Source organism: Vicia villosa, linkage group LG5 (assembly GCF_029867415.1).
Source record: "Vicia villosa cultivar HV-30 ecotype Madison, WI linkage group LG5, Vvil1.0, whole genome shotgun sequence".
Classification (NCBI taxonomy): Eukaryota; Viridiplantae; Streptophyta; class Magnoliopsida; order Fabales; family Fabaceae; genus Vicia; species Vicia villosa.
This window is the reverse complement of record NC_081184.1, coordinates 64,971,371-64,993,555: the sequence shown is the minus strand read 5'-3', so window position 1 is coordinate 64,993,555 and position 22,185 is coordinate 64,971,371. Positions and strand designations below refer to the sequence as shown.

The 22,185-nt window shown below is 37.8% G+C and overlaps 1 protein-coding gene across 2 annotated transcripts; it reads left to right on the top strand.

Annotated features, from left to right (window-relative positions):
* The first annotated feature begins 3,421 nt into the window (after window positions 1-3,421).
* LOC131601718 (uncharacterized) lies at window positions 3,422-6,989 on the top strand. Of its 2 annotated transcripts, none has more exons than XM_058873591.1 (5): window positions 3,422-3,547; window positions 3,995-4,455; window positions 4,548-5,736; window positions 5,844-5,990; window positions 6,138-6,989. In XM_058873591.1, exons 2-5 carry the CDS (start codon window positions 4,405-4,407, stop codon window positions 6,722-6,724), a joined length of 1,974 nt encoding a protein of 657 aa, XP_058729574.1. In that variant the 5' UTR covers window positions 3,422-3,547; window positions 3,995-4,404; the 3' UTR covers window positions 6,725-6,989. The 2 variants fall into 2 exon arrangements, with proteins under 2 accessions (XP_058729574.1, XP_058729573.1); XM_058873590.1 differs by lacking the exon at window positions 3,422-3,547 and adding an exon at window positions 3,671-3,911.
* Window positions 6,990-22,185: the final 15,196 nt, after the last annotated feature.

Below are 22,185 nucleotides of genomic sequence, written 5' to 3'. Positions count from 1 at the left end.
TTATTGACTTATTTTATATTATATTGTTATTGTTTCATAATAATTTCAACTTGCGAGGATGGCACTGATGGCAAACGCGCGCGTGGGTGATCAAAGGGTCCAGGGTTCGATCCCTGGCCCTTGCAAAGTTTATTTTCAATTTGTTTTCTTCTATGGATCCCATGCGTCTCATGTGTGAAGGCCTACCATGCGCCTGCATATACCAACCAGTAGATCTACAGAGATTGGAATCTGAAGGCCTAGAAGGCGCCTCCCCACCATGGACTCCCAAGGACCTATCACATACAATCAAAAGTTAAGTTAATTTTTATTGCATTGTCTTTATATATATATTTATATATTACTTTTATTAAAATCCTTTTAATAATTCTCTTAACAAAAATTGTTTTGTCTAAGTTTTTTTTTTACAAGAATATTAAATCAAAATATTTATTTTAATTGTCATTAGCCATATTATTTAATTTAAATTGTTTTAATTTATTATAATTATGTTTATTTACTTATATATTCAAAATTCATATATCTTTCATTTTAACTCTAAAAAATTCATAAAAAATACTTTTTGTGTCTGATTTTATTTTCTCGTTCTCGATTTAATTAATTAGGTCGCGAGACCAATAATTAATTAAATCATTTACGTTATTTTATTTAATTCGTACCCTAATCAGGGTTCACGACGATCATTCCCTACACTGAATATTTCTTTTTTCTGTGCCTTTTCAGGGTTGGCTTTTTACATGCTTTCCGACCACGCGCCTTCCGAATCCGAAGCTAAGTATTCATTTAAATTTCAAAGTCTATTTTGTTTCCTTTGATTTTAGGGTTTGCCCTTTATATTTTTTGAACTGTGCATACATTCACTCCATCTATTTTTCTGCCTTTGCCATTTTTCAGGGTTAACCCTGAGGCTTCCTCCGACCGCCAACCATGTCAGATCAAATTCGAATGCAAAGCTAAGTACCTTTTTATTTATTTATTCTTAATTTCTTTATCTTTTTTTTATCATTAGGGTTAGCAATGTTCGCCTCCTAACCGATAATGCACTCACCCCATTTTTTTTGGTTTGCCATTTTTCCCACCTTTTCAGGGTTTGTCAATCGCCAAACCGTCGAGTATCGGTAACCCTAAACCCTAATCTCAATTATATTATTACTTGTTTCAAACCCATTTGTGTTATCTCGCTGGTTTCAATTCCCCTCTCCTCCGCTGGTTGCAATTTCCCTTCCCCCATTACTATTGATTATATCAACTGCGTGGTTAGTAATTCTAGGGAGTGCAACTTGTTAATTGAATTAGAATCACCTATTTACAAGATAATATAACCGAATATAATCACGTGATTGGTGCACACACGCACACTTTTGGGTAAACCTCTCTGTTGCCTGTTGCCTGTTGCCTTGTGTTTTTTGCAGAATAGTCAGTCCCTCGAATACGAGGATACCTCAGCCCTGTTGCCTCGATTAAAGATCATGGTCCCTAATGATGCTGCCTTCGGTACACTAAAAAATGATCTCGACCCTCGGAAGTTGCCTACGAAAAGGCTGAGGTATCCTTTGGCTGCCTACGAAAAGGCTATTCTGATCCTTCCCCTTAGACTACCTGCCTCTCTATGGCATGGGTCAGTCTTATGGCGAACGATAATGCGATGACCCGTTTACATCCAAACGAAAGGCTTCCTGCCCTCTCATGGCATGGATAGACCCTTTCATCCTGAAAGGCTAAAAGAAACCTATCATCTAAGTTTGAGATAATTGCCCCTAATTGCTTTGCCTTGCTCTAAACTTTTTCATATTCTTTCTCATAAACCTTCAAAAGGGCTACCCTCATTTACGAGCTAAAGTCCCTATTCTTTTCTTCTACATTTCTTTTCAAACAAAGAGCAAAGCAATTAAGAGCCCATGGAAAACCATGGATGCAAAGGGTGCCTTACACCTTCCCTTTGCATAATTACCCCCCGAACCCTATTTTATTTAAAAGGTTTTTCCTGTTTCTTTTAGCCTTTCTAACTTGTTTGGATAAAATAAAAGTCGGTGGCGACTCTTGCTTTACCGTACATTTCGATTATAAAAGTCAGTTCACCGAGTTACAGACAGTTATTACTGTAGAATCAGGAGGTGATCGAAATCTAGAATTTCAAGAAATGTCTATCTCTTCTTGAATTCGAAATGGCCATTTATTGGGGACAATTTGTTAGCTGAAGATTTCGATTAAGGGTTTGTGATATCTTGAATGGTTTTGATCATGAGGAAGAATTAGTTCTCATGGAGCTATTTAAGGATTTTCTCTTTAAAAGAGATGTTATTTGACTAAGAAGTAATGATTAGCAATGTGACAAGTATCCTTCGACATAGACGCTAGTATGGTCGAAACGGCATAGCGGGAAGATTTGAATTTCAAAAGAAAGCGGTTTCGTCCAGAAGACGCGTGGAGACATCTGAAGGATAAGAAACGTTCGAAACGTCGAACGTGGCAGACATCTATGTAGTGACCGTTAGGGTCGAAGTAGTATAAATAGGAGTACTATTGTTTAGTTTGGCATGTTCGAATCAATGTACAAAAAATTTCACAAAATACACTCGAAGTACCGACGCGAGAGAAAAGAGTATTTGCTTAAACAATGTATGTGTGAAGAACATCATATTTTCATACTTTATGTTATTTGTTCAATGCTAAGTTATACTTAAAAGTTCTTTGTTTATACATTTACTTTATTTCGCTTTAAAAGTTGTTTACTTATTGCAATTTACATTAGCAAGTTGTATATTTTGCAAACTATAGAGATTATTGAATATGAATCAAACCACTAAAACACTATTCGACAATGTCCTATGATCAATCTAGTCGATCCTGCGAGTAACCAGATTGTTTAAACACTTTGGAGGACTAACGGTTGTTTGTCAGAAATTACTGGTAAACACTTTTCTGTCATATTAATTTCAAATTTCATTTTAAAATAATTTAATTGAACATAATTTAATCATAAATTATAATTAATTAATGTAAATAACATAATTCAAACCAAAAAAATATTACGTACTAAAATCAAACGTCACATTTAAATTTGTTGAGTCATGCTAATGAGTGTCCTACACACACTTCTTTAAGTATTTAATATAAAAAAAATATTCCTTAAATAAATTATTTATTTCAATTTCGAATGTATGAATATGAGTTTTAGTCTTTTACTTTTAGGCACGTGTTTTTAATTTCCAAAAATTAAAAAGGCCCACAATTTTAGGCTGATATTTGTTATAAAAGCGTTTTTAATGTCAAATAATTACTCCTAGTATAAGTATAACCAACCAAGGGTTAAACCTAGTGATTGTGTGGCACTCAACACACCTTTCATTTGAAACCTATTATTATTTTTATTAATTAATAATTAATCATTTATTTATTATATATATAGAAAATTGAAGATAAAAAATAGTTTGTTGATATTGCGTAGCATTGCAGGGTTGAGAAAGAAAGAAGAGGCTGCGTCTTGATATAACAGTGTCCTTTCTTTCTTCCCTAACTTTCTCCTCTTTTCTCTTCAATTTCTTCTGTAAGTTTTATGGATTATTATTATACTATTTTCTTTGCATTTTTATATATTTTATTTTATTATTGTACGTTTGTTTTGCATTTATCTTTCAAATTCCCAGGATTTTGAAATAATACATCGTACCTTTGTTTTTTGTTGTTGTTGTTGGATTCATAGATGCGATTTTGGTTATATTTTTCTGTTTAAATTAATTGATATGGTTAAATTTCAGGTCTATTTTCTTAATTTTGTTTTTGTATTTTTGTGAGGGTTAATTTTTCTTAAATTTTTGAGTTTGTGTTGTTAGATAGAATTTTCAGAATATCGAGAATATCAAAACTGGAGAAATCTTAAATTTGTGAAGATGGAGTTTGTTTTTATCTGTGTATGTTTTGTTGATTGATTCTGTTTTTGTGTTTTACTATATCAGATCAACCATTGATAATTTGATTCTGTTTTATTCGATAGGTTTGCGACTTTTATGCGGATTTGCTTCTGTCTCTGGATTGTGCTAGTTGAAAAAGAATTTATTTCACTCTGGCCGCTATAACAGATTCGAACAATTCTCGCACCTCTAAGAGGGTGTGGGGTGATGAAGGAGGAGTGATCTGGCTTTACGTTTTACGTAGAACAAAGGCATCAGATATATGGAGATTGTGCCGTGTTTCGGTTGGTTTGTCCGTTGATTATGGCTAAGGGTGGCTTTTGATTTTTCCCTCAGAAGGCCTCTCTAGTTTTGAACAATAGCAGTGTATTTAAGGTTTTTTTTATTAGGCTTTCTGGAAAACTGATGAACGGTATAGATTATTGTTGGCAGTGGTTTTTCTGCCTTAAAAGAAGTTTTATGTTTAGGTGTAGCTTTCAACATCGTTGCAGCGATGTTTAAATTTTCTTGTTTTCATGTTAATGTCCAAGGCAACAAGACAAAGGTATGAAGAAATGCATTTTAGTATAGAATTTGTATAACTTGGTTTGTATTGAGTGAATTATTGACTTGAATAAGCTTTTTTCTTTTGATCAGAAAATAACTCAACCTTCTACTGAAACAATGGCAAGAGTTTTGCGAGAAAGTTCCAAAATTCCAGTCAGGAAAGATCCGTCTACCCCTACGAACTTAGGTTCATTACTTTCAAAACAGCAATCAAGTAAGCTAATGAATGTCGCCGAGAATGATATTCTCAACCAGGATTCAGTTGAGCACGTTGGTAAGTTAGAGGATCTCAATAAGAAGTTTTGCGTTGAATTTGACGGAAAAGTTCGCCAAACTGAGCGTCTTAGGAAAAGTCAGTCGGAAAGTGTGCTTTGCCAAGTCATAACTGAGGGTGATCAAGTTCTGGAGTTTTCCAAAAGCCTCAATGACTCACCAAATTCAAGTGGCAGCCCTAGTGATGAATTTAAAACAAATTCAAACTCTGAGTTTCAAGTTATTCCTGGTCGTGACAATGATGGCTCAAGTTTTTCAGTTGGAGATCCGACACATTTGGATATGGATGCTCATGAAATTTCTGATACTCCATTATCTGGCGATCTTGCTGGCGATTCTGCTGAAAATACTTCTGGTCCCAGTTCACCAACTTTAAGGAAGTCGCATTCCTTACCCAATTTCAAAGCTCCTACACTTTCATATGGAAGTATTTGTGTTTTTAAACATGCATCATCAATGTCAAGATCTTCGGACGATCTTTGTGCTTTAGGCCTGAGGAACGTGTCTTCTGATCAAATAAGGAAAGGAAAAGAATGTAGCATGAAAAAAACTGAAGATTTTCGTATGGACAGATACTTTGAGGATAGTTTTGATTCTCATCTGCTTTCTCACTTACCAAAGGACCGGATAATGCCAATTACAGACGATATAAGTGATGTTGAACCCTTTCAAGGAGATTCCTCGGCTGAATTTCCTAACAAGGATTTTAAAGTTAAGCGGATTGAGGATTGGGTAATCGGTCTGCAGCAATGTGCACCACCTCTAGAGGATATAGCCGAATTGCCTGAACCTGTTGATCTTATAGCTGATGTTAACACCGCAATTGCCGCTACTCCTGTTGTGGACCATAAGATCTCCCCAGGAATGGAAGCTGCTAAAAGATATATTTCGTCTTTAACTGCCAATGCCTCTGCAGCTCAGCTGGCAAGTCATGGGTTGGTTGCGATCCCCTTTTTGAGTGCATTTGTGAGTTTGAAGGTGCTCAATTTATCTGGAAACGGGATCGGTGAGTAGTTTGCTTTATTTATTCATTCCTTTTGACTTGTGACAATCTTTAACTTCGGCATGATACTTACTTCATTTACCTTATTTCTTTTGAATTCTCGATTTCAGTAAAGATAACTGCTGGTGCGCTTCCTCGAGGACTTCACACTTTGAACTTGTCAAAAAACAATATCTCCACTATAGAGGGCTTACGTGAACTTACTCGGCTTCGTGTCCTAGACCTCAGCTACAACCGTATACTAAGAATTGGACATGGTAAGAGAAATTCTTAAACTACATCTCAAGTTTAGTCTGTGTGGTATAATTTTTTATACCGATATCTATTGACATTGAATTGTTAATTTGTGATGTTCCTTCAACGTGTTTTCTTTCTTTCGGCTAATCTTTTCCTCCTTTGCGAAGGTCTGGCATCTTGTTCTTCTCTAAAGGAGCTGTACCTGGCTGGAAACAAGATCGGTGAAGTTGAGGGTTTGCACCGCCTATTGAAAATAAGTATCTTGGATCTCCGCTTTAACAAGATTTCGACCGCTAAATGTCTTGGACAACTTGCAGCCAACTATAACTCTTTGCTAGCTATCAACTTGGAAGGGAACCCTTGCCAGAAAAACGTTGGAGATGAACAGATTAAGAAATACCTGCAAGGCCTTCTTCCTCATCTTGTCTACTACAATCGGCAGCCCTTCAAAGCGAACGGTTTGAAGGACAGTGCAGATCGTGCAGTTCGACTAGGAATGAGCTCACAACAGTTTGATCGCGGTCTTAGAGTGGATCGCAAAACTACAAGGAAGGTGCCATCATCTACTCGGAGGCCATCCTCCGGGTCCTCACCAAAACATTCCAAAGGAAAGCAGGGCCACCTCCCACCTATGGGGACAAAACCATCATCCCAAAGTCGCCATCATTTGGATTCTTTTGACAAAGCGTTGAGCTTGAAGTCACGGAACTTAATGCGCAAGAGTCGCAGCGAGGGAACTCTTGGAGCTTTCTAAGAGGTTATTGCATTGCAGGTTGATTCAGTTACTGCCATCTGTTTCAGTATGAGTCTATTTACATTGGTTTTTCGAATTTATTTCATGTTTTGTTTCAGTCATTTTGTCAACCCTTTGATTGTGGGTTGTACTTAGTTCCTCAATAAGTGGCTTTATGCTTCAGTACTTTCTATTTCGTTATTGTTTTTGTGTTAATTAAGTTGTTTGAAACATCATTGTCAATTTGTGGTGATTACTTATTAGTTGCATTTGTGATTTTTGTTTATTTTTTGAAGTGATTGCTGGTTTCTAGTTCTATAAATCATTTATTTTCTGTGCGTAAATGGGGAAACTAACTCAGCAGGCCTGATTAAGTGAATAAAACTTTCTCTTTAGAATTTTAATGTTCTTTTTGGGTTTCTTTGCTAAAATCCATTGCTCATAACATATTTTTTTAGAAAAAACGTCAGCCAAATTCATCTGCTTGATTGACCTACTCAAGTTAAAATGTTACTTAGTTTTTTTATTAACACTGATGTGTATTCAAAGGCTGATTTAAAATTCAAAACTGATTTCGAATTTAGGACCTCTAATTATACTAATTTTTTTTAATATAAACTGGATGTCTTGTATGCTTTCGAGTAGAAAAACTCCACAAAATGGTTTTAGTAATCCTTGCTTTCTCAATTTTCTATAAATTTGCATTTTGTGATATAAAATAAAATATAGTGTAAAGGTGGAACAGAGCTTATCAACCGCAAATTTGATTCTGTATGAATTGCGGTGAGTGGGTTGCCACTTGGCACGCGTATTCCTTCCATATCTAACACCCAAAAAGTAATTGGACAATAGAGTCAACCTTATTTTGGTTAATAACACTATTTTTTATTTTTCTAAAAAAAATAAATGCGAGATCCATGTTTTGACGAGAATAAATTTTAAAATGAGTGTTTTAACAATTTATTTAGATTCATGTTGACATGTAAAATGATTGGGAGGAGAGGAGCAATGATTCAAATGTGTGATTAATTTTTTTAAGGTGAGCACTCAAATACTTTTAAATTTAGTTATATATTCTTACCTCAATAAATCAAATAATATAATTGTTGGAACAATCTTAAAGTTTGTAGGTGAATCAATGGAGAAAATAGAGAATTTGAGAAGATAACGAAATATGAGATATTGAGGTAGAGAGAGCAATTGAGGAAAATTATTTTAAAAATGGCATTAGCTTTGATCATATTACATGAGGGTATTTGTAGGATACTAAACAATACAACTTGGAACCAAACAGGCCTATAAAGCAACTAAAATTTCAAAATATCGTGTAGGAAATCGATTTCTCCAAACTGGGTATCGATTTCCATAACAGAAAATTAAACCAGAAAATTGAAAAAGCTTCAGGAAATCGATTTCCCCAAATTGGGTAATCAATATCCACAATGCAATTTTGAATTTCCAGATTTTCAGAAGCGCTTTTCAAATAAGTTGCTTTCCACGAAACGGTCTCAAAAGCTTCCACAATGCATTTGAATTATCAAGGACTTCAATAATAATTTTATTAGTTGGATATTGTTACCAATGTTTTAAAAATTGGACCGAACAGGCCGATTCAACTAGTTGGATCGTGAACCGTAGATGAATCTGGTTGGGTCAACCTATCAAAACTGCCAGTGGGTCAGAATCGGAGTAGAACCAGAAAAATCGGATTGAACCGTCCAAAATCGCTAGTGGTTTCAGTTTGAATTAGTTTAACTTATTTTATTGTAATTCTTTAATTTGTTAAAATCATTCTTAAATGAAAGTTGACATGAAATATTGTGTTATTATATATACTATCGATATTGTTGTATTAAATTTGTAATTGATTTTTGAAATATGTGAATGTATGATTATGTGTGACATATCTATCAAAAATTAATTTCATATTATTAGTTTCTTCAATAAACGGTTCGACCATATGTTTAACCGATTAAACCAATAAAACCTTAAATCAGAAGCTTCACCGGTTTGATCTCCAGTCCAATTTTTAAAACATTGATTGTTACCTCAATAAATCAAATAATATTATTTTATTTTATTTTTGAAAACAGCAAAGAACTTTATTAAAACTCAAAACAAAGGCATGAGCCATGCCAGTTACAAAAAGTTGTGACAGCTTGCCTACTAGCAGAATAACTTCTATGGATATCCAGTCTAATTACATACAGAAACCACCAAAACCAAAGCATTCCACAATTAATCCACCAGAACCATTTAGGACATTGGATCATACTGTTTACGGTGATTTCCGGTAAACAACCGCTAGTCTTCCAAACTATAATAAATATGATTTGGTTACTTGCAGGATCGACTAGATTGATCCTAGGACACATAGTCAAGAAGATTGTTATCAATGTTCATTTGAATCATATTCATAATTTGTCCTCTTCGATGAGTATTGTTCGATTCAAGAATCTTGGTAATTGCTTCGTTATATGTAATTATAACTTCAACAAGAAAGATAAATAACATAACATATGAAACTTAAAGATTGTTAAAACATAAAGAATCTTAAACTGCGGAAACGTTAAAGACTTTAAAAGTAAATGATCATGAAAGTAAATTCGGAAGTAAAATAAAGATACAGGAATGTAAATGACAAGAAATAAATGAAATGCAGTAATTCAGAAATGTATTCGAAAATGAAATACAATACACATGTATTAAAATGGTGGTGTCATACGTACATTTTCTCAGCGAACTCTTTCTCGTAACACTTGATACTTGAGTAAATATGTGAGTGATTTGTACAAAATGAACACACGGAATCCTAACATTAAAACTCCTATTTATACTAGTTTCGACCTTAACGGTCCTACACTAATCTGCTGCCACGTTTCTCATCAGAACTTCCAGCGAAGCCATCTGTTGTTGAACGGTTACGAAACCGTCTTCGAATTTCAAATCTTCCCGCCTGAGTCCGTCTTCGACGCGTGGCAGTGTATTAAACAAACACTACTAAAAAACACGCTAAGTAGTAATACTTGAATACATATTCTATGAATTTTGTCTAAGTCCCGAAGACATATGCTTTCATTAGTCTTTCAGTGTTCACTATCTTCAACGAACTTAGAAGTCTGTATCTTCGAGGCATGACCATCAGTAGCCATTCTTTCACTTTTTAAGGGATGGCCATCAGTAACCATCTTTCCTTCGATTCTCAACTCCTTCGAAGGACAAACAATATAAAACGAAATCTTCAGCTAACAAATTGCCCCCAATAAATGCCTGTTTCGAGAATCAACAGAAATAGGCGTTTCTTGTCATTATAAGATTTCGTTTTTATGATCTTTGAAAGTTCCAAGACTGCTGACTAACGTCATAATCACTGATAACACTGTTTCCGAAACGTCTTGTCATTTTCAAAGATGTCTTCTCATAACTTACATTCCCACGTTTTAACCTTACTTCCTGATCATTACTCCTACATACTAGGAGTGAAGCTAACTCATTCGACCGCCGTTGGATTAAATCACCAACCGCCATGTGTCTCTCGGGTTTTACCCAAAAAAATTTAAAGGGTTTCCGTTAAACCTTTAAATATTTGATCTTGTGCCTTTATACCGCCTTCCATTCATCTTCTACACCGAGAAAACTAAGAATATCTTCACTCTTTCTAAAATCTTGCTCTCTTTAGCAAAAACTCTTCCATGGCTTCATCTTCAAATGTTCTTCAACCCGCTTTGAAGCTCCAATCAACAACACGTTCTGGGGAACGAGAGTTCGTTCCAAACCCTAACACTGAAGAAATACGCGCAATCTACGCTTCCCAGGTAATCATACCTTTTGATCTTTCTGGAAAAACTCTTGCTTTTATGGGTCCGTTACCGAGTGAAAGTATCCAATCTGTGAATAAATTCTTCCCTGCTTATTACAAGACTAGACCATTAGTTAGAAAAGTTAAGATAGATGAAGACGGTCGTTCTCCTTTAGGCAAATCTGCTAATGTTGAGAAAACTTCAACTGCAACCCCTTTAGCTTTAGCCAAAATTAGGTTAAACTATATGACCAATTCTGTAAAAGTTTTTAGGTCAATCCCTTTAGCCAAAGATCCTGACTTGTATTATGCTTGGCTAGAAAAGGTAGAGAAACAAAAAGGGTCCTTTTGGAAATCGTTAGGGATATACGATTTGATCCAACTGTCAAAAACAGGTTTAGAATACAACCAACCCATGTTAGTAGCAGCGGTTCATTTCTGGGATGCTTCTCACAATACCTTCCATCTTCCCTGTGGAATGGTTACCCCCACGCTCTTTGATGTGGCAGCTATTATGGGACTTCGACCAACTGGCGAAACCTTTGATCCTAATGACATGGATAATGACACTATAGGTTTCAACGATTCGCAAGTTACTTACACGGCATTCATCCAGAAACACCATATTACCACCGAGGCGACAGTATCTGACGAAGAGCATATTGCTTTTCTAGCATTATGGCTCTCACGGTGTGCCTTCTGCTCAAGATCTATCCAGGTTGCAAAGAGGTACCTTTGCATGGCTAATCAGTTGCATGCTGGTAGAAAACTCAACCTCAGCCAACTACTTTTAGGGTCTCTTTACGAAAACCTTAGTGAAGCTGCGAATCTTACCAAGAATTTCAAATCTGGCAGCTTACTTTATGCTGGTCCTTTTTGGTTATTGCAACTGTGGCTCAATGCCACATTCGAAACTTATCTTCCCTTTCGAGGAGATGTCAATGAGGAAGATAGCACAATCAAAAATCGAACTATAGAAGGGACCAGGTTAGCTTACCTAACTTCAAAAGAGGAAATGGGAAAGCTTCGTGAACATTTCTTGGCGTATTCAATGATGTTTGCTCGGCGTGATCAGTTTGATCCTTCCATGGCCCCATTTGCACACAGAATAATAGGTCCTGAATGGTTTACTCGAAAATTTCCACCAACATCTCAAGATCAGCAAACTGAATCCATGGAAATTTGGGAAGCCTTCCTGACTCCAAGGTTGCTTTCCCAACGTCTTCGACCGTCAAAAGGTCAATGTACCCTCATGTGCTACCAACCAAATTTGGTCTCGAGGCAGTTTGGGCTAACTCAAATAACACCCAAGTGCTTATATGAGAAAAGGAACCATATGTGTTTCCACACTTTGTATCTGACTGAAGAAGAATGTGAACAAAAAATCGACAAATACGTTGACGTCGCCAATCTTTCTCCTATTCCTTTTGAACCTTCTTTTTACTCTACACCAGATTTCCATCAATGGTGGACAGAGTATTATAGCTCTCAAATTTTTGATGCTGATAGCCTTGCTCAAGAACTAACCGCAGCTTTCACTGATGTGCAGGAGAACTTCAAAAAAGGTACTTCAACTCATATTAAAGAAATCCAAGCTTTTCAAAAATTCTTTGAAACTATCTATAGGCCTGATGATCTTAGTCGGACCGTTCGTGAGGCTGCAGTCACTTTGCGCGAAAAGTTTTCCACCAAACTAAATAAATTGAAATTGCCCTCGTATGTTCGACCAGAACTACGTTATGAAGTGGCTTTCAAACTTCATCCTCCAAAATTCCCTCCACTACCAAGTGCTGATTTTGGTGTGGCTCTAAGTCCTCCTTTCCCAGACTGGTTCGTGTGTGGGAATGCTCTCAAAATTCTTCAAGAGAGTGCCAAAAAACGCGCTGAACGAGTGGTTCCGACTAAGCATACCTTGGATACTTTCAAAGGACATCTTCATATAGATCTTAAACACGTTCGTGTCCTGACTCCAATACCTGAAGGTTTGGATTAAGGCAATCTTTTTCGACTGACTTTTCTTTTCTTTTACTGATATACTGATTTCAGTCTCAACTACAGCTGTTGCACGAAGGAGGAAGATTAAAGAAGCTTCTGCCCCAAAAGAGTCTGAGACATCTAAAAGCGACTAACCAAACGAAAGTGATTCGATTGTCACGGATAAGAAGCCCACGGTAAATACTTATCTCATACTCTCAATCTTGTACAATTCTGTGATTGGTACTCATCTTTCTCATCTTTCACTTGCTAGAGCTCGAAACCCCCAACGGGTTCGAAGCGTAAAGCTTCTTCGACCAATGCCTCAGATGGTGAAGACAAATCTCCTCCTCAAACTAGACAAGGACAGAAAAAGAAACACAAAGTTGTTACCCCTTCAAGAAAAGGGAAAAAAGCAAGTCCTTCAAAAGCTGCTTCTCCTGGCAATAAGGCGTCTTCTGAAGAGTCTCCTTTGAAGACTGCCAGCAATGCTCTTGTTTTGGAAAGTCATAACTCAAGCCCAGACAATAATCCACCCAAGGTATCTTGCGTTTGTCTTACATATTATCTTGTAATTTTAATTAACTAATTGCACTGGCATTTTACCTTGTTATTGCAGGATGCTGCTGGCACTGCTACTTCTGGTTTCAAAGACCCTGGCCTCACCATTGATGTTGATAAACTTTATGGTAATTGTTAAATTTCAACTTTCGTCAATTAAAACTTTCGAAGGCTTAACCTCATGATTATCTTGGCTTCGTTCGAAACAGATACTTCTCAAGCTAGAACCCATGTTCTCTCACCAGTCTTCGAAGACGTTAGGCCAATTGCCACTATATTGCCTAATGAGCCAATCGAAGAAAGCCAATCTACTGACGAATCCCCACCTACTCATCAAGGCAAAGATTTGGAAGAGGATCATCCATTCTCCGGCAGCGACAATGTGAACCAGCAATCTCATGGGAACGAAGATTCTGCATCGGAAAAAGATGCCATGGAGGAGATTTCTCAACCAGAAAAACCAATTTCTCAGGGAACTTCGACTCCCGATGTAAAAACTATTCCTGAGACAACTTCGACGCCTGCTCCTACGAAGCCTACTCCTTCGGAGCTTGAACAACTTAAACAAACTGATCCTCTTGGGTTCCTAAGGGCTATCATGAATGTGAATACTTCTTCACTTTCGGAGCCTGATGTCTCTCCAGCTGTAACTGCAGATTCTAGTGACAAGGAAGATACTCCTAATCTTCTTCGACAGATAAAAGAGAGATTCTTTGGGGTCAATCTTGTAGATGTTCTCAACCGGGACCCTGTTAAAAGCTACAACTTAAATCAACTTTTAAAGAAAGTAGATTTGCTTCAAGTTTCCCCAGAAGTCTCAGAGATGATTGTTCTGCTAGGCTCTCTCCTTGAACAACTCCAAGCTGACATTCTTCGAAAGCAAAACGTCGAGAAAGAATTATCTAAGATAGTAGCCTCTCATGACTCTTCATGGAATTCTGCTGTGGAAGCCACAAAACAAGGTGAAGCCCTCAAGCTTAAACATTCGGCGAATCAAAAAGCCATTGATGAATATGAGAAGAAAATCAGCTCCTGGAAACAAGAAATAAAAATGCTCGAGGGCAAGATAAAGGAAGCTGAAAGTAGCCAAGCAGCCCTCCAAGAATCTAACCAACAACATTTGCTCGAAGTGGTGCAGTCAGGAATCAAACATTTCGAGACTGCACAGAAGTTAGTGCCAGAGATCGAAAAGTTGAAGAAACAAAGGGCACTAGTTGACCTTCGAATGTCCTCATGGGAAACTCAATATCTGAATATCAAAAGGAATCTCCCTGAGGACTTTAGCTAGATGTCTTCCATCTTGTTTCATTTGTTGGATTTTTATTTTGTAATCGAGACATATAATATTTGTACGCCTGACTCCCATTTCTATCTATAATCTTTGCTTGCATTAATTTTAACAAATCTTTCAATTTTCTGCCAAATATATCTTTAGATTTCCTACAGTGCTTTTATTAAATACAACATGTAGAACCTGAACATCCTTCGCAGCACTCTTGCCTCTAGACTTGACGTTTCCACTTCTTCTAGCCATAATCATTATTAAAAGTGACGTCATTTTCTCCAAAACGTCGGTTTTTAAGACGTGCGTGCATCAGTTTAATGATTACTTTTCAACTTCCAAGGGCGGGAAACGGCGGAGGCCATAACTTCTTACTTTGAAAAACGAACCGCAGTCTAATCACTCATTAAAAATGTAAAACCAACCTTCAGTATTCTCCTTCTATATAAAGGGTTCCATATCACTTTTATTTCTTCATTCAAGTATTTCTTCCCCAAACCAAAACACAGAAAAAAGAGAAAACACAACTCTTTCCTCTCAAACACCATTTTTCCCTGAAATGGCTGGAATTCTCTCCTTTAACGATCTCAAAGCTCTCATCAAGGGTGAGTTCAGACTTGATGGGGATGAACTCCTTCGTCATTTCATTAACATTGAAAATCTCTTTGCTAATCAGGAACTGAACTTCTATTTTGAGGAAGTCCTGGAGGGTGCCATCTACCCTAATATGGTGGCAGAGTTTTGGATGAATGCGTCTTTACGTATGGACCCTGAAGGTAGAGCCACCATTGATTCATCCGTTCGACATGCTCATCTTAGCATTACCCCCACCACTATTACCAATCTCATAAGATGCAATAACACCGGAGCAACTTTTGATGATAATGTTCTCAGCATGACTACTCATATCATGTTGAGAACACTCATGGATAGTGATCGCTACAGCGCACAAACCATCAGGATTTGGCACCAAATGCTCGTAGGCAACTTTCAACCTCGGGTGATTGATGAGAATAACATCATGGTTGAAGATCTGGAGTTTATTCTCTGTGGTATTCGGGGAAGAAAGATTAACATACCTTTGATGATCTTCAAAGGTCTTGTCAAAGCTGTTGCTATCGGCGTGGACCGTCGAGAAAGTGTAACTTGTCTTCCATACGGGAGACTCCTTAGTTACATTTTTCTCAAGAAAGGCGTAGTGAGAAGAATGCGTGATTCTGGGGCTAGGGACATGTTCGAAGCTGAACCTGTTCCTGTGCTATCTCTGGACAGTCTAGACGCCAGAATTAACTAGCGAGTCTAGGTTTAATCTTTTTGTATGTCTATGCCTTCCTCTCTTTTTGTAATCTCAGATCCTATTTCTGGATCTTTTTGTAATGAAATGCATTTCCATGCTTGCAATGAAAAGAATATTTTGGTGTTTTGATTTTTCTTTCCATAATTCTTTCTGATTCTAAAGCCATTTTGATCAATGTGAAGTATATTTTGACACATGCCTGACCATTTTGGCTTTTCGTAGTACTTTGAGTGTCTACGTCTTTGCAATCTTTACTTCATGCATGCTAGGTTTATATCTCTTCAAGTATTTCCCGTTTACTCTTAAGATCCTGCGATCTTCTGCTAACTCTTCAATTTCGTAGGCATTGTTCGAGAATACTTTTAAGATTCGAAAGGGTCCTTCCCAATGTGGGGACCATTTACCAAGTGCCTGATTCTTTCGATCTATAGGTAGAATAACTTTCCAAACTAGATCATTATTAACAAAAGTTTTACCTTTCACCTTTTTGTTATATGCTCTGGACACTCTTTCCTTTTGCCTCTTTATCATTTCCAATGCTCGAAGCCTGTCTTCGTCCAAATCTACTAACTCGTTCATCATTAATTCCCAGTATACGTTGGGAGGAATGTCTGCTTGCCTTTGTATTCTTACTGATTGCAAACATATCTCAATTGGAAGTACTGCATCATGTCCAAACGTTAACTGAAAAGGAGTTGTATTTGTGGCTTCTTTTGGAGATGTTCGACAAGCCCAAAGTGCCTGATCTAAAGTCTTATGCCAATTCTTGGGTTTCTTTCCTACATGTTTCTTAATAAGGCCGGTTATTACTTTATTTGCTGCTTCGACCTGGCCATTTGCTTGAGCATAATAAGGTGTAGAAGTAAATAACTTGAAACCTATTTCTCTGGCAAAGTCTTGCATTTTTCGTCCAGTAAAGACTGATCCCTGATCCGTTGTTATGCTTTCTGGGATTCCAAACCTATATATAATATGTTTTTGAATAAACTCAATCACAGCCTCCTGATCCACATTTGCCAGCGGTATTGCTTCGACCCATTTTGTGAAATAGTCTATTCCCACCAAAATGTATCTTTGACCTTTAGAGGACTTGGGGTGAATTTCTCCAATCAAATCTAGTGCCCATCCCCTAAAAGGCCATGGTTTTACTATCGTACTTAGTTCGTTTGCTGGGGCGTGTTGGATACCTGCGTGTTCTTGGCATTCTTGGCACCCTTTTGCAAATTCTATGCAATCTTTTAACATCGAAGGCCAATACATCCCATATCGAAACAAAAGCCATTTCATTTTGTGCCTTGATTGATGTGCACCATATGCCCCACTATGTACGTTCGAGAGAGCCAAGTATGCTTCTGCTTCTCCCAAGCATTTTAACAATACCCCTTCAGGAGTTTTCTTGAATAATTCATTTCCCATCAGATAATATGACAAGGCTCTATACTTGATTTTTCTGTCTGTATCCGTCGAAGGATTTTTCAGATAGTTAATAATTGGACTCCTCCAATCTGTGTCTGTTAATGAATCTATATTCAGTACCTCGAATTGTTCTTTGTTGGCATAACCCAATCGTGAGTTCTCCAGATCGCTTGGCGAAAGTTTAGTAAACATTGCTCTTCCTCTTACTTCAATCAATTCTTCCAACTTTTCTTTTGATACTTTATATCCTGAGGCTAGTTGTGCCAAGTCATTTGCTTCCTGGTTATTCACTCTTGATACGTGTTTTAATTCCACATATTCAAATTTCTTGAGTAGCCTATTTGCAATAACAAAATACATGATCAAATTTTCTTTGATACACTTGTACTCTTTTGTTAATTGATTGATGACCAATTCGGAGTCTCCTTTAATTTCGACTCTGGTTGCCCCCAATTCTAACAAAGCCTCAAGTCCAGCAATCAATGCTTCATATTCAGCTTCATTATTGGAGCATAATGGACCCTCAATTTTATACTTGAGCTTTGTTGGAATTCCATCAGGAGAAATTATCAATATTCCAACACCAGTACCCTCTTTATGTGTTGAACCATCGAAATATAACTTCCAAGGTTTCAAATCCACATAATGCTGATGATTCTCCACCACCGCATGGTCAACAATGAAATCTGACACAATTTGACCTTTCATTGCCTTGAGAGGCTGAAATATTAATGAATATTCAGTAAGGGCTAAAGCCCACTTGCCAATTCGACTGTGTAGTATTGGCTTAGATAACATGTGTTTAATAACATCACAATGAGATGAAACGTAGACGTCAACTGGCTTTATATAATACTTAAGTTTGATACAAGAGAAATACAAACAAAGGCAGAGTTTTTCTATATCAGTATATTTAGTCTCTGCATCATTGAGTACTCTACTTAAGTAATAAATGGCTCTTTCGATGCCGTTCTCATCTTCTTGGGCTAACATGCTGCCTATTGTTTTATCTGATGCTGAGATATACAGGCGCATGTGCTTCTTCCCATTCGGGGGAATGAGAATTGGTGGACACGTTAAGTATTGCTTTATTTGATCGAAAGCTTCTTGATGTTCTGCACTCCATTCGAACTTTCCTTGCTTAAGCCGTAATAGGGGCGAGAAAGCTTGGGTGCGTCCACTTAAGTTAGAGATAAATCTTCTCAAGAAATTTATCTTACCCAATAAAGACTGCAATTCTTTCTTCGTGGATGGAGACTTGGTTTCCATAATGGCTTTTGTCTTGTTTTGGTTGATTTCTATCCCTTTTTTGTGGACTACGAAACCCAAGAAATCACCTGCCTGCACAAAGAAAGCACATTTAAGGGGATTCATCTTCAAGCCATATTTCCTCATTCTTTCGAATGATTGGCTTAGATGATCGAGATGACTCATACCCGAGGTAGATTTTACCACGATGTCATCTATATACACTTGCATGAATGTTTCTATAAAGTCATGAAATATAGAATTCATTGCTCTTTGATAAGTTGCCCCAGCGTTTTTCAAACCAAAAGGCATCACAATCCATTCGTAAGTGCCTATTGCTCCTGGGCAACGAAATGCTGTCTTGGATACATCATCTTCTGCTATAAAAATTTGATTGTATCCTGAATATCCATATAACATGCTCAAATACTCAAAACCTGCGGCTGAGTCTACTAGCATTTCTGCTACAGGCATAGGATACTCATCTTTAGGAGTAGCTGCATTAAGGTCGCGAAAGTCTATGCATACTCTTAACGAGCCATTCTTTTTAATTACAGGTACTATATTAGCAATCCACTCGACATACATTGTAGTTCGGATAAATTTGCAACGCAAGAGTCTTTCGACTTCTGTCTTAATCTTCGAGTGAATCTCTGGCGCGAATCTTCTGGGAGTTTGCTTTACTGGCTTCTTCCCTTCTTTTATTGGTAATTTCAATTCGACTAAGTCTCTTCCGAGACCAGGCATCTCATCATAATCCCAAGCAAAACAATCTCTGTTGTCTTTCAACATTTTGATGATCGTTGCTTTCAATTCAGGCTCTAATTTCGCGCTGATGTATGTTATTCTCTCTTGGTCATTGTCTCCAAGATTTACTTCTTCAAGAGGATCTTGGGCCAACATCTTTATGTTCGACGCCATTGGGTCTTTCTCGAATCCCAAAGGTTCTTCGTCGTATATTGCATCTAACCTCTGACTTGGTTCTTCTCTTATGATCTCTTCAACTGGAGCCGTGTCTTCAGGGAATTCGAAACTCGTACGTATCTCCAATTCTGTTGTTCCTTCCTTGATTGGAACTGTATCTATCTTTGTACTTGATAGTTCGGCTTCGAGAGCCGCCTTTCTTTTGTTCTCGGCCACATAGGCCGAAATCTTTTCGAAGAACACAGACTCAGACATTATTACCGTCGTCATCCCAGCCTGTTGGCCGTACTGTCTGATGATTCTCCAATGTTGCTGGATCTGGTGGACCATCCATGATCTCTCTATCCCATTGGAATCCATTTGGATGCAAAGTCAAATAGTACAATGCATTTCTATTTGGAGCATACATCTCTTCAGCAGCATGACAAGGACCTATGTTTGCCAGGTTCCTATCGAAGTTGGTTCTATTTACCTGGTTGACTTCAGCCATGTAGTAACTCTGATCACCTTCGATATTCTCCACTATACCATCTTCTCTCCAAATCGTCACCCTCTGATGCATTGTTGAGGGTACAGCTGCTACACCATGAATCCATTCTCTACCAAGCAAAAGGTTGTAGTTTGCTTTTGCTGGTATAACCATAAACATGGTTGGCCTCGTAACTGAGCCTACTGTCAAATTGACTTGAACAACTCCCAGTGTTTGTCCTATTTTGCCTTCATAATTAGATAAGACCATGTTATGTGGCCTTATATCTGTATCGAACATACCAATTCTTTTCAGCATATATTGAGGCATTAGATTCACTGCTGCTCCTCCATCAACTAAGACTTTATTAATACCAACATTCTCAATCTTCGCCCTGATGTAAAGTGGCTTCAAGTGGTTTCGCATACCCTCATCTGGTCTTTCGAAGAAAGCATTCTGTTCTTCTACTGCACCATTATTCAGCACATAGTAACACACAGGTCTGTGTTTTGTCATTTCTTCGATATCAGCCTCTTCGCAGTCTTCTACTTCAACTTCCTGGTTAAACTCGTGAGGGAATACAGATACTACATTACAATTAAGATTTATGGATGACACTCCATCGGAATCAAAATCATTTGTCATTCTATCCTCTTCTTTCCAGGAATTTGAACGCATCTTCTCTTCTTCATCTAAGAGTTTCTCAGCTTCGAACAACCTGCGTTCCACCGGAGGTTTGTTTAACTTTGCCCCCTGGTATGAGACTTGGTTGCTACTAGATTCTCCAACTTCTCTTGGCCTGTATTCCTTCTGAGACTTTTTTATCCTCTGATGCCTTCTCCACTGGGATCGAGACATAGGATTTTTTCCCTTATAATTCTCCAATCGATTCGCCTCTCGATTTGGTCTTTGAAATTGTTTCCTATATGCCATTGCAGTTCTTCCTCCTTGGTCCCAGCTTCGCCATTTGTTGGTTCTTGCATCAGCTTGTATCCACCTATCCCTGGGTGCATTCGCAGGGACTTTGAAAGTCACTCTTCGAGCTCTAGGGTGTGGACTATCAGGCCTCTTTGTCGGAGTCCATATGTCGAAACCATAAAGGTTAGGACGCAACCCCTGAGTTTCCCTACTCATATGGCAGTATATGCGTTCGAATGATCGTGCGAGTCTTTCATCATAGACTGCCCCGCATCTGGGACACAGAGCAACTTCAGTGTTTCCTTTGTGGCATCTGACCAAAAATCCTACCAAGCTCTCATCCATCTTTGGATAAAGTTGTAGCAGGGGATTTGGCTCTCTTCCAGGATGTTCCCATCTTTCGCGCCGAGCCCTCTCGAAGTTGGCTTCGACTCTTCGATTTAGCATGATCGAGCATCTTGGACACATCCATTGCTTACCACCGCTTCTCTCGTGACATTTCCAAAGATATTCTTTGAGGCTTTCAGTTTTTTGTGGAGCTTCGATGCCCCCATTTTGCCTTGTTAACCAAGTCTCTAATTCGCCAAACTCAGACACTGGGCGTCTGGCACTGACCATGTTAACTGCTACTGGAGGAACTTCAGAGATTTGTATTTTCTGGAGTTTCATCCTGAGGTCTTCAGTGGCCTCGCTGCTTTCTTCCTTCGAGGCTTCAGTTATCTCTGCCTTGGAAGATTCTTCAACATCAGTATTGAAGATTATGTCACCATTTAGGCTTTCAGTAGCCTGCTTTCCATTGAACTTTTATTTAGTTTCTATAACTTCGACTTCAGACGCCTCCACCATGTTGATATCTTCTACCTCACAGAGGCTAGCGTCAGCAATGTTCAGAGGATTTGAATCTACCCTCATTTGATTCTTGGTTTTGTCAGCAAACTTCAACCTTCCATCATTGAGAGCATTTTGAATTAGATCCCTGAAAAGAAAACATTGAGAAGTTTTGTGGCCTAAAAAACCATGATATTTACAGAAACCTCTTTTCTTCCGTTGTTCCAACGGAGGAATTTTGGAATTTGGGGGTAGTATCATTTGGCCATCTTTTACCAGTAAATCAAATATTTCATCACATTTGGTAATGTCAAATGTATAAGTTTTCTTAGGGAACCTATCATTCTTATCATTTTCTACTGGGTTTTTTCCATTTGCTGGATTTAACAATTTGCAAGCATAAGGCGGCGCTTCTTTTAATTCAGCCAAGTCTATTTCGACTTCTTCAGGGCTATATGAGTCATTGAAAGACTCCTCATCAACATTCTCGGCTTCGACGTACGCCACTCTTTCTTTCTTATAGTTTTTATTTGCCCTAGCTTTTTCTGCCTTCAGGCGTTCGACCTGTCGCACCCTATCTGCTAATTGGGCCATGTCCCTGAGGTATTGGGTATCTAGTTTCTTTCTTATTGAATAATCCAAACCACCCGCAGCCATTTCGACGAGTTCATGTTCCGGAACCGTTGTAAAACATCTTGATTTCAACAGGCGGAACCTATTCAAGTAGTCATCAATTGTCTCTGCGAATTTTCTTTTAACACTGGTC

Excerpts from the sequence above, each read along its gene's own strand:
- LOC131601718 (XM_058873591.1), top strand. The coding sequence starts at position 4,405 with ATGTTTAAATTTTCTTGTTTTCATGTTAATGTCCAAGGCAACAAGACA. Across the intron at positions 4,456-4,547 it reads TCCAAGGCAACAAGACAAAG|AAAATAACTCAACCTTCTAC; the intron begins GTATGAAGAAAT and ends TCTTTTGATCAG. Across the intron at positions 5,737-5,843 it reads TTTATCTGGAAACGGGATCG|TAAAGATAACTGCTGGTGCG; the intron begins GTGAGTAGTTTG and ends TCTCGATTTCAG.